Here is a 13,167-nt window from a genome sequence, read left to right on the forward strand (position 1 = left end):
CCCACCACGGAGCAAACTCCCCTTCAGCGCACGCTCAGCAGCAACACCGGGTCCTAGAAACCACACGTCTTTTCAATTAACACTGAGCCAAAGTCCAAGACTCCCTCAGGCCTTTGTATTAAGAAACACAACCCTGAGGGAGTCCTGTGGTGGTCTAGTGGTTAGGATTCGGGCTTTCACTACCTCAAGGCCCAGGTTCAATCCCTGGTCAGAGAACTGAGATCCTACAAGCTGTGGGGCATAGCCAAAACAACAAAAAATTTTTTTTTGAAATGGCTCAAGTTCTTGAAAAAAGAAACACAACGTAGAGCACACACAGGGTTCTAATTTAGCAGGTACCTGAAACTGAGCCCGTCTGCTGCCTTTCTCACCATTCATACAGATAAATTAACATTGCACTGACCCATCAACGTTCTTCTGTGCTCATTCATTTTCAGCCACTGGCTGATCTCCATTTCTTGTCAGCATCAGGGCACTTTCTAAGATACCTACTCTTTGGCTCTTACTAGAATTTGGGGTGACGTAGTAAGCGCATCTCCACACTGTCACAAGCTCGGTCTGCTGTGTGGCCCCATCTCACATCTGGCACACTCAAGCATCCCTGCCCCACTGGCCACGGTGGTCCTGGCCTGTCTCCTTATCACGACCCACTGCTGCAACAAGGAAGGACCAGCCACGTGTGCCGGCTAGGGCTCCCCGGCCAGGGCTGGCTTCTCCTCTCCAGCACTGCTTCTTTCTCTCCCCTCTTGTCTTTTCTGTCTGCAGTCAGAATGGGGGCAAAGGCCATCTCACTAGGTGTCATTTCTTCATTTGTGACTTACGTATACATACATTTTGAACATCTATTTATTATAATTTTTCCTATTAATATGTAGGAGCTCTTTATGTTTGGGGGATATAACTATTTCCTCTCCTCTAAGTTTCAAGTTATTTTTCCAGTTCATTATTTACTTTTTACTTCAGTTAAAGATGATATGTTTGTATATGTATTTATTTTAGGAGCAGGAAGAAAGGAATGGAACCATTCTCTCAAAAATAAGTATCTGCAATATGACACACACACACGCACACACATATACACACATGCACACACACATACACAGAAAGACTATGTAATACTTTACTCCCACTCTGGGAGCTCAGCATAAGCTCTACTCCACCAAGCCTCTCTGGCCCAAATACATCCTCATGTTATCAGATACAGAATCCAAGGAATAAAGAGGTTTACACTGTCGGCACCGGAAATATGACCAGACAGAATGAAAATATGCTAACCCCTTTAGAAAGCTGTAAAGAAGCAACATGTGTCCTCAGCTCCCCTCTCTTCCATGCAGTCCTGAAAATACTATCAAGATTTCACTGGAAGAATGTTCACCACTAGTTATAACAGGTCCTTTTCGGGGGATGGTAATTCAGTTTTGGTTTTTGTAAATTTAAAAATTGACAACAGTGTCTCTCCCATTTTGTTTCCATGAAAAAATATCTGGGGTACTTGCCTAAGCCTCACCCAAGCCTGTCCTTACCCACAGCCCTCTGGCCCCGCTGGCCCTCAGCCTCCACCCCAGTCAAGGTTTCCCCAACCTCTTCTCCCTTTTGTCCACAGAAATCGTCCTTTCTTACAGCTCTTCCCCTTGGATCCAGGGGGTGGGTGTGACAGTGCACGCACACATAGGAGGAGAGAGGGCTCTGCAAGGAGAACTTAATTCGTGGTCTTGAATCTCTTTTTTTTTTTCTGGCTGTGCCACGCGGCATATAGCATCTTAGTTCTCCAACCAGGGATCAAACCCACGCCCCCTACACTGGAAGCGCAGGGTCTTAGCCACTGGACTGCCAGGGAAGTCCCTTGAATCATTACTTTAATGATGGGAACTTCCGGCTGGGGCAGGAAGGCTTCTAGAAATTTTTCTAAACATCCATACCGGTGGCCGCTACTCTCCCCCAGACTGAGATCCATCTACGTGGAAATCACATTCTTGGTTTTTCAGCATGCAAGCTCAGGCGTGCCCAGTGCTGTGTACAATGCCTGGCACATGGTTGGGGTTGGATAAAAAATAACTGTTAAATGAATAAGGGGACTCTGGAGCCAGCTGTCTGGGTTCAAATCCTGACTCTGTCACTTACTGGCTGTGCAACCGTGGGCAACGTTCTCAAATTCTCTGGGTCTTATTGGTAAAATGGGGATAATGACATTCCCTGTCCCACTTGGGAGAGGATTAAATGCATTAACACATGTGAAGTGTTTCTAGCGGTACTTGGCACATGGAAAGCGCTGATTAAATGCTACTTATTATTATTACAAATAAGGAAGTATGTCACCAAAAGGAATCAAGATGTACAAAAAGCTGCTGGTGTTCTCAACGTTATTTAGTATCAATATCACTTAGTGAGAGAGATCAGGCAGAACACAGATAAGTAGAATACAAAACCAAAGGCTATAAATGCCAAATGGAAGGCACAAAATGCTATGGGAATTCCGAGGAAAGATCGTTTCAGCGAAAAGGGACGAAGACACTTTGTGTGAAGATGTAATATACCTCTGCCGGCTCCTGGAAGAATTTTACACGACAGGTTGGCTGACACCTCTGGGAAAAGGGACGGCGTATTAGTTTGGGTTCTCCGAAAAGCAGACACCAAGACAAGAGTGGACACGCAGGAGGTTTATTGAGGGAGCTGTCTGTGAAGGATGAAGGGGAGGACCTGAGAAGGGAGGTCTGACCCCTGCACAGAAGAGGGGAGGGGAGGAGGGTTGAGGAGGAAGAGGCAGCACAGGTCTGAAAAGCTGTTGGCCAGGCCAACAGGAGCCCTCAGGACAAAGTCTCCCTTCAGAGGCATCTGGGTTTCAAAGGAACAGCCACATCAGTACCCTCACGTGCTCGGTAACTGGCTGGGAGGAGCTCAGCTTTGGCTAAACAGTGGCGGTGAATCCAAGGGCAGCATCGGGAGCAGCGGCCAGTGACGCTCCCCGGAGCGCAGCTGATCTGAACGCTCACTCTCACGGCTCCCACAGCAGGGCACAAGCAGCGTCCCTAGTACCTCCTGTGTCCTTGAAAGCCAGGTTGAGCCTCAATAAATAAGTGCCATCACTGAAAATCAAACACAAGACAGTATCAACGGGTCCCTTATCTTTTTCAAAAGGGATTTTTTTAAACTAAACCACAATTGCAAAAGCAAAAGCAAAATACATATTTACTGTTAAAGATTACAACTACTTTTAAAATAGTGTTCAGTATCTTTCAGATGTGGTTTCAGTTTCCAAAACAACGTAAAGGACATAAAATTGTTATGAAACATCTCTTTTCTAAATATCAAAGTTAAAATTCTGGAATGAGGATTCAGAACTAATGCAGAAACAAAGCTCTGCTAAGAACCTAGAGGGTAAATCCTTTATAAACTGGTTGCTTAAGAAAGCAATTTGATCAAATGAGACTATGAGAAAACATTTTGCAAAAGTGTTAAGTGCTACACGAATGTGAGCTATCAATACAGTCAAGTTACATCTTAGGTGGGGTTAAGTCACAAGAAAGGTAAAAATGGAGAAAATCACAATTACCCTTAAACATGAGAGGCACACCCAGCAGGGAAGATGTTCCCACAGTGAGAGACATGAAGGAAAGAAGACCTCTGAGGACACAGCAAAGTCCCTTGTCCCTCCTCACACCACCAGGCGGGCACGTGGTCACTGAGTGGAAGGGCAGGCAGCAACCACACCACTTAAACTGTGCCCATTTTATTTATATATATATACATCATATATATTTATACTTTTATAGATATATAAATATATATATATACACACACACACACGTTTCCCCCTTCTGGCCAAGCATTAAACACATAAGTTAAATTGCATTTATGAGATCACCACCCCCCCCCAAATGAACAACAACAAAAAGGTCTCACAGATTACAATATTTCTTTTATTTTATGAGGATACATGGCAGAGAAGAGGGAGCAAGACATACTCAGTTCCTATCACTACATCAGCGAGAAAACTAGTCAGCAGTTGACTTTCCCTCGTACCTTCACAGAAAAAAGTAGAAGCCATCATATGAGAGTTCCCTTCATGACCCTGTCATCCCACACCCTGTTCTTGCCTCTTCTGAGTGGCCTTAGAGGAAGAGGTGCCCCCTGTCAAGCCTTATCTCCGGCCCCGCACTCTGGATCCCACAGCAGACCACAACTTCCACTATGTATCTCCTTTCTCTCTACTATTTCTTCAAGTTTGCTCTTTTATTATTTCCTTCTCCTACATGTAAATAAACTCAAATTCTCCCAGGTCTTAAAAAATATAAAAATCATACACAAACACACACACACACACACACAGAGACCCATCCATCCTCGATCTGTAATTTCCCAGTCTCTTCCTGGCATATTAATGTGTACTCTTCCCATTTCAAGGCCCAGAAATATTATATGACTCAAGCCGGCTAGAGCAAAAACAGGGTGTTCCAGACTCCTGCAACTGAGAAGCTCGGGGTGGGGATGGCGCAGACAGGGCTGGACCCCTCAGCTCACACAGGGTCCATGGACGCGCCTCACTCTCCACCTCTCCGCTCTGCTTCCCTCTGACCGTGAATTCAATCTGAGGTGTGTGCTCCCCACATGGAGGGAAAGATGAACACTGGCAGCCCAGGCTACATCCTCTTGGTTTGTAATGCAAAAGGATGGGAGCTCTCACCCTCCAGGAATCCATGTTTCAAACCTCAGGGAGACTGGGACTCCTGGACTATCACCGAGGGAAGGCACTGGATTTGGTGGCTCATCTGCTTAAAACTCTTCCCTGGATTCCAAACGTCCACCCACGGCACAGGGTAAAGGACAGTGTGCGCTTAGCCACGTGGTGGCCACACCATCACCTCTGCACAAGCTCCTCTCTCTGCAGTCCCCTTGCCCCCAACCCGCCCACCTGGGAAACTGTGTTCATTACTCCAGACCCACCTCAGCCCCGCCTCCCCCCCCCCCCAGGAAGCACTGGCAGACTCTCCAAGGGGCCCTTCTGCTCTGCCTCCTCTACACCTGCAGCCACCTGTACTGTCCCACCCCCACCCACACTCCCCCACCCCTACGCCATCCCCACCCCCCCGGCACTAACACCCTCGTCGTAAATGCAGCTGTTTACCTGTCTGTCTCCCCTAACAAACCGTAAATCCTGGGCTTGTGCCTTATTGATCTCTGAAGACACAGCCCTACCAAGCAGACACACACACACACGCACATACAGACTCGAAAAAATGTACGTGAAACTGAATTTTTTAAAAATCCAAGAACAAGATAGTTGCTTACTACATTTATATATTAATTATTCTTGATTTTACAGTAGAGTAACATATTCCTTCTTTTAAAAATAATTTTAAAATTTAAATTGAATCAATTTGCTATTTTGAAAGTCAACTTTTTGAAAACAATAAACTATTCTCCAGTTTCATCTGTGGCACTTAGTTTAGAGACCAAAGATCAGTGCTCTAAACAGCTAGTAAAAGTATTTATGTCCATCTGCAAATAAAGCACTTACAAACAAAATAAAAACACAAATTATAAAAGTTTACATCAAAATATTCCAGACCTACCAATTATCTCTCTTCCCAGAATAAAAGGTCAAAGGCACCCTTTTCTAGTTATCTCAAACAAAACATCTGAGCTCAGTCAGACTTTTCTCCTAGGTCCACCTTTCTCACTTCAGAAGGCTAGACAATTTCAAGCACTAGGAGCAGGGATGCGTATTTGTGTGACATGTATGTGTCCAAAGTTCATTTTACATTCCAGAAATTACAGATATAAAATGTTAGTAACCGATGAAAAATGAGCAAAGGGAGCATTAGGGCAAAATCACTTTGCTTACGACAAGGTCAACTGAGAGAAACCATCCCAAGACTGTCTGAAAGGCCTGGAGTTATACCCCCAGCTTTGCTCTGGTTGCAGAATGTCCACGTGGCACTAACGTCCATGCAAATATTTTACCACCAGAGAGGCCTGCCAATGGCATGGAGAGGCCGGTGAACACGAAAACACAGAAGGAGTCTTTTTATCTTCTGCCATGTTCAAGTCAAATATGGCCTCAAGTCTCCCTAGAAGAATACGGTAAAACAAACTAGGAAGAGAGCAGCAAAACTCAAAGCAACATTTCTGGGAGACGCGCAAAAACTGTTGGGCTTTTGTTTACATGTTAACATTCATTCTGGTGGGTAAATATATTTTCTGGTATGTAAATATGCTTGTGTCAGGTAACTAGCAAAAGCTCGACACGGGCTGTATAATCCTATGACCCCCAGCTCTGCCCCTTAGAGACAGGGAGCTGGCAGACAAGGAGCCCACCTCTGGGAGCCTCAGTCTCCCCATCTCGAGGTCGGCGGTGGGAACACTACTTTCATCACAGGTTGTAGGACGATCCAGTGAGATCATGATGCTAATAACCACGCCACAGCTTCCTAACCCCTCATTAAGCTCCAGACCCCACATCCAGCACCTCCCAGACAGTTCCATTTGTATCTCGTCTTCTTCTCAAACTCAACACACATCAACACCAAACTCATCTTGCTCTGTCGTTAGCCAGAGTCTCCTCCCAACTCTTCTGGCTCTATCCATGACACCTCCACTCCCCCAAATACCTAACACCAATTATCAAATTCTAACAACGTGTTTATTGCTAGTCAGATTGCAAAGGAAGTGGCCGCCTCAACCCTTGCTGCCTGCAGGGCAATGGGAGCGACACTGAGGACAGCACTGTGGGACAGCACTGTGGGTCGAGGCATAAACGCAGCAATGTGACCTCCATGGAATCTAATCCAAGAAAATAATGCAAAATGCAGGAGAAGCCTCCTCCCAAGATGTTCAGAGTAGTTATTATTTACACCAGAGAAAGAAAGAAAAAGAGAAAAAGCGAGAGAGGAAAAAAAGAGGGAGAGATGAAGGAAGGAAACTACTTAACTACCCAAGAAATGGTAAGCTAAATTATGGTACATCGCCTCGACAAACATCTGTAGTTAATAAAAAGAAAAGGAACAAAACATTGGGAAATGTTAAAAGTAAGCTTAAAAGGCAACGTTTAAAATTGTAAGTGAACTTGTCCCTACTTAAAGCAACAGATGCACAAAAGGAAACATATCAAAATGTTCAATTTTGCTCTATGGGCATGTAGAGCCTCTGTGAGCGATGGTTCTCTCCTCTCTGGCTCCAGATATTTGGTCTGAACCCTGGTGTCACTAGATTTGACTGGCCTGTGGCCCCTGACCCCAAACCTCTTCTCCTTCAGATTAATCACTCCTTGCCCAGCTTCTGCAAACCTCATGTTCATTCCTCCCTGAGAATCGCTTGTCCTGCCACAGGGTCCTTCGTGGCCCCACCCCTCCTCTCCAGGCCCCAGCACCTGTCTGCTCATCACCAGTCTTCTCAGTGTCTCCCTGCCTTCCCACTGGCCCCGTCCATTTATCCTGGCCCTACCGGCAGAGAGGCAGTGCTTGAATATTACCATTTGACCTGCTAAGAATTCTCCAGTGGGCCCTCTCACCTGCAGGATAAGATCTGAGCTTCTAACTCCAGCAAACAAGGCCCTTTCTGATCTGGCCCCAACCTGCCTCAGCTCCTACCGGTCAGGCCACCTCTCCTCCCCTCCCCCATGACCCCGAAGTCCAACTCGCTGTCCTGCCCTTACCCCTGGCCTACACACCACTTTGGTCACTGCTCTGACACTGCGGACGCCCTCAGGGCCAGGGTTCCAGCACCCAATCCTCAGTGCCCGAGGTTCCTCAACCTCCCGCATCATCGCTGTGTATTTCTACCACCAGCTCCTCCCCACCTCGGCCCGAAATGCTCTCCCCCTCGACTCTCCCCAAGTCTAACCCTGCTCTGTCCAGCATGCTGCGCTGGCCACCTGTGGCTCCTGAGCTCTTGGGAGACGTGCTGCACACGCACAGTACACATGGGATTTCAAAGACTTGCTATCGGAAGATAAAATAGTGGAAATAACTACTGCAGAGCAGAATAAAGAAAAAAGAATGAAAAGAACTGAGGACAGTCTCAGAGACCTCTGGGACAACATTAAACGCACCAACATTCAAATTATAGGGGTCCCAGAAGAAGAAGAGAAAAAGAAAGGAACTGAGAAAATATTTGAAGAGATTATAGTCAAAGACTTGTTATCAAAAAATGATGGAAAAAACTGAACATTTTATTTTCATTACCTGTTGATATAACACATATTAGATGTATGGGGTTAAAAATATATATAGATATTATTAAAATTAATTTCACCTGTTTCTTTTTACTTTTTTAGATGTGGCTACCAGAGCATTTTTAATCACACCTGTGGCTGATATCTATTTCTACTGGACAGAACGAGTCTAACCATTCTTCAGGGTCTCCTTCAAGATGCCCCTATCTTTGTTCTTAATGATCTTTTCTGCCCCTTGAAATCCTATAATGGAGTCCACCACATATAAGCCACTATCTAATTACATAACACACTACATGCTTACTAGTATTTTACGTCTATTCTTCCTGCCACATCAATGCCATTTCTAAACCCTATTTTGGGACTCACAGTAGGCACTCAACTTTTAATTAGACATGGAATCTTTGCTGCAGCAAGACAGCAATGCACAGAATGTTTTTTTAGTTTTGTTTTGTTTTGTTTACTTATTTACTTTCCCAAGGATGATTTCAACAATGTAAGGAGACCTGGGAGTCAGGGGACCTAACAGCTCTTTGTTCTTCCTCTAAATTACATAATACATACACAACGTTGAGTGCATGGCTTGGCCCCCAGTAAGCCCTGCCTGTGTCTCAGTTTCCCCTCCCCCTTTAAAATAAAGTTAATAATACCAGGCCAATCTACAATATATAGCCAGGTCAAAGTAGCTAAGCAAGTTCTAACAGGAGCCATTACCATGATACCAAGAAATACTCTACTTTTCACAGCTAACTGTATCTTTCTCAGCCAGCTGTCTTAAACACAGACTAATTTTTATGAAGAGGGAGCAAATCCATCACAATTATTAAAATAAGAAAGGAGAAGGGACAACCTATCAAAACGCTTGTCCTATCCTACTAACGACAGGAAAACAGTAATGACAGAGGAAACTGTTACATGCCTATTCCAAGCTGAAGTAGCTTGTACATCACACTCACAATAACCTTTATGAGGCAGACATCACCATACCCATTTACAGAGTAAAAAAACTGAGGTTCAAAGACACACCGAGTAATTGGCCCAAAGTCATGCAGCCACAGGCTACAAATCCAGGTCAAGTGCTATCAGCTTCGTATGTAAAAAATAACATCGTTATTATCACTGGAAAATATGTGAAAAGCAAGAGTATTATCTAAATATACAAATAAAAATACAATAATAATTTCTATTCATTTCCTTCAAATAGTTTCTTTTTTTTTTTTGCAAATATACTTTTTTTTTTTTCTTCCAGTTTTGTGGAGACATAACTGACATGTAGCACTGTATAAGTTTAAGGTGCACAGCATAGTGATTTGACTTACATACATCACGAAATGATTATCACAGAAAGTTTAGTGAACATCCATCATCTCATATAGATACAAAACAAATGAACTAGGAAAAAAAACGTTTTTCCTTGGGATGAGAATTCTTAGGATTTACTCTTTTAACAACTTTCACATGCAACATACAGCAGCGTTAATTACAGTCACCATGCTGTACATTACATTCCTAGTACTTATTTATTTTATAACTGGAAGTGTGTACCTTTTGATTAACTTCATCCAATTATCCCCCCACACCCTGCCTCTGGTAACCACAAATCTGGTCTCTTTTTCTTTTTCTTTTTAATTTTTATTGAAGTATGGTTGATTTACAATGTTGTGTTAGTTTCTGCTGTACAGCAAAATGAATCAGTTATACATATACATATACCTATATCCCCTCTTTTTTAGATTCTTTTCCCATATAAGTCATTCCAGAGTATTGAGGAGAGTTCCCTGTGCTATACAGTAGGTCCTCATTAGTTATCTATTTTATATATAGTAGTGTGTATATGTCAACCCCAATTCAAATAGTTTCTTGATCTTGGCTAAATCCTATTTTTCAGATGAAAAGGACTTTTTTTCCTAGTAGACTTTTCCTTAAAGTAGCAAACCAGTAGGGTATGCGATGTGGTGGGACTAGTACACTGCTGTACTATTTTTCTTTAAAGCCTTTCAACCACAGTTGTAAGCGAAAGTTTACATGAAACATTATGAACTAGAACTCTTCAGACACATTTACAAGAATCTAGTACCTACAGATAAGATTACAGTAATAAATGAAGTAAGCTGGGCCAGTCCACCAGCAGATGCATCAACAAAGACCAACATACATAAGGAAATATCACAGAGCCTCTCCACGCTGCAAAACTGAGGTCAGATGGCTCAATGAAAGGACAAAAGAAAGTTCCTCAAAATAAGACACACACCTTCAACTGAAACCACAGAGCCTTGAAAACTAACTACTTTCTCAGAACAGTAACAACCTACTGTGTGTCTCTAAGAAAACCAACATCTAGGTTTAATTGCGTCTGCCTTTGCAAAATGTAGCCAACTTAATCCTGTAGACTTGGACAGAACAAAAGTTAAGTTCAAGCTCTCTACCACAGAAAAAGTCCCCAAGTATCAACTGCTTTAAAATACCACTCTACTCTCCTTTATCAAAAATGTCCCTGCAGGAGGTGTTAATCAGTCACTACTAAGAACCCCACACAATGCCTCCTGTGTGCGCCTGGTATTTTAGTACAGGAAGTAGAAAGTTCAGTTTACCAAGAACACCGAATTTCACTTTCAAAAGTCTTGAAAACTAATCCCTCTAACAGTACTTAATTTACATTTCATTCCAAGCTGACCGAGACAGGCGGAATCTCAAGGAATTCGAGAATGTAAAAAACTTCACTTGGCAAAACCAGGTGTGTGGATTTGTTGTTTTCCTTAGAGGTACTTCACGGAGTATAAACAGAAATCATTTGCAAGTTTTAATCTCATGAACAAGATCTTTATTTAAAATTCTCACCTATATGATGAATTCTGTTACACCATATTTCCTCAAGTGACAGACACATTAAGACTTTGTGCCCTAAATCAGGTGATTTTGCTCATTTTAAGAATAAAAAAAGACATCTAGAAGAAACATAAAGTATCTTTTTCTCAGCCCGCAAATAACACAAAGACAAGTCTGTCTATAGACAGCAAAGGTGTTTCCACCTTAAACACAAGTTAAGACTAAGGAGGTAAGAAAAGAAAACAAAACACAGCATAGCAAACCAGCTACAGATCACAGGTGGCAGGTGACAGGAAGCCTTGGGAACACTTCACACCCACAGGTGTGAGTTTCATCCCAGGTCAAGTGCAGGCCGACCTGGGCTCTGCAGAACCTCCACCCAGCGGGCTCATAAAAACGGAAGAAGGCACATAACCATCAGTGTCATCCTGACAATAAAGGAGAAGCAGCCTCCTTGAACCCAGGAAAGTCACCCTTCCCTCCAAGCAGACACGAGGAGCCCCCTTCACACCAAGAACACAAAGAAAATGAAGCAGCCAGACCCATGGGAAGAGAGACGGCACTTAAATTTATCCCGGGGCCACTTGGGGGCTCAGTCTGTTCGGGGATCGGACTCAAAACTAAAAATAAAATTAAAGTGGGGGTGAGGAGGAGATGACAGTTCAATTAAGTCCGTGCTGGGACCACTTGGGGTCTCAGTCTACTTAGGGTCTCGGACTTAAAAATAAAAATTAAAAACTGGGAGGAAAGATGACAGTTCGATGTGTGCGTGAGAGGACCCCCGGGCGCCCAGGGTTTGCTGGGGAGGGGACCTTCCCGGCCGCGCCCGGCCCCGAGGCCACCTGGCGAGAATCCGGGGTAAGTTTACACTAGAGGGCGACGGGCAAGCCCGCGGGCCAGGCTGCCCGCTTCCCGGGAACAACGCCAGGGCCCGGGCAGAGGGTCTGCGCCCCCCGCCCTTGCATCCCGCCCCGACCCCCGCCCGCGCCGCGCCTCACCCAGCAGCGCCCGCAGGTGCTTCAGGCGGGTCAGCACGTCCTTCTTGGGGTCCAGCACCTTCTGCGTGGACTTCTTCACATCCCCGTGGCTCCTTCGGGAGAACATCCCGCCGCGGGGAGCCCGGGCCCCGCCGGCGGGGCAGGAGGCGCCTGCGCCGCGCGAGTCACCGCATAGGGTCAGGCCGGCGCGTGTCTCCCGGACCGCCCGCCGCCGCCCGCCGCCGCCCGCCGCCGCTTCGGCTGTGGCTCCAGGAAGGAGGGGCGGGCCTGGCCGGCGAGGGGCCGGGCAGGAAGGCGGTGTCGACGCTAAACCCATCGCCCCGCCCCGCGGGAGGTGCCGTCCGGCCCCTGGGCGCAGCGCACGCGCGCGTCGTCGGGACCCGCCTCGCGGGGGCGCGCCCGGGTTCCGAGGAGGCGCCGCGAATCACAAAGAAGCTGGCCCCGCGCACACGCTGTACTCCAAGTCCCGGGATGCACCGCGACAGAGCCCTCCAATCAGGCTGGCGCGCTTTCGGCGCGATGAGAGTCAGTGGGCCAGCTCTGAGCACGTGCCCCCTCTCCACCCCGCCGTGGGCCGCAAGTGCTCCTGGGAAAGGTAGTTTTCCAGGAGGCAAGACCCTGAGACCACATTTCCAGGGTCCCAGTCACTGGGCAGCATCCGCCCGACCCCTACCCAAGGAGGCCCAAGGCTTCTGTATCTATAATCTCCGGCCTGTGCGCCCACCCAGTTCCCTCTAGTGCAACGTGAACCACAGAAACTCACAACAGGGAGTGAGGGAGCGAGTGGAAATCCCGTTGATCATACCAAAATCGGAGCTCCAATTACACACTAAAATGAATGGCTTTGGCAGTAGGGAAGGGCATGCCTAGGCTCTGGGAGAGGAGGCCAGCCCCACTCCCCTTGGTTCCTGGGACCCGTCTTCACTTGGGATATGAGAGTGCCTCACTGGCAGGTTCCTCTACGTCTTGCCTCTTGCTTTGTGGGAAGTGCACGTTCTCTGTGTTGTGCAAGGCCACCTAGCAATACAGTAGCAGAACCAGAAATAGAATCTGAGGGACCTTACTCTCAGGCTGGGATGCTTTTTAAGGCCAGGTGCCTGTAACCTGAGGCAAGACTTTGAGATGGAAGATGGTCTGGAGATCTGCAGGGTTATTTACTGGCATCTGGATCCT

The 13,167-nt window shown here is 45.9% G+C and overlaps 1 protein-coding gene across 2 annotated transcripts in view; it reads right to left on the reverse strand.

Moving 5' to 3' along the window:
• The window catches only part of RALGAPA2 (Ral GTPase activating protein catalytic subunit alpha 2), a 289,245-nt gene extending 277,022 nt beyond the window's left edge, over window positions 1–12,223 (reverse strand). For both annotated transcript variants that reach the window (XM_057528489.1, XM_057528490.1), the window contains exon 1: window positions 11,995–12,223. In XM_057528489.1, the coding sequence (XP_057384472.1) occupies window positions 11,995–12,100 (106 nt within the window). In that variant the 5' untranslated portion in view covers window positions 12,101–12,223. The remainder of the gene's footprint in view (window positions 1–11,994) is intronic.
• Between the last annotated feature and the right edge of the window lie 944 nt (window positions 12,224–13,167).

Source organism: Balaenoptera acutorostrata, chromosome 15 (assembly GCF_949987535.1).
Source record: "Balaenoptera acutorostrata chromosome 15, mBalAcu1.1, whole genome shotgun sequence".
NCBI classification, from domain to species: domain Eukaryota; kingdom Metazoa; phylum Chordata; class Mammalia; order Artiodactyla; family Balaenopteridae; genus Balaenoptera; species Balaenoptera acutorostrata.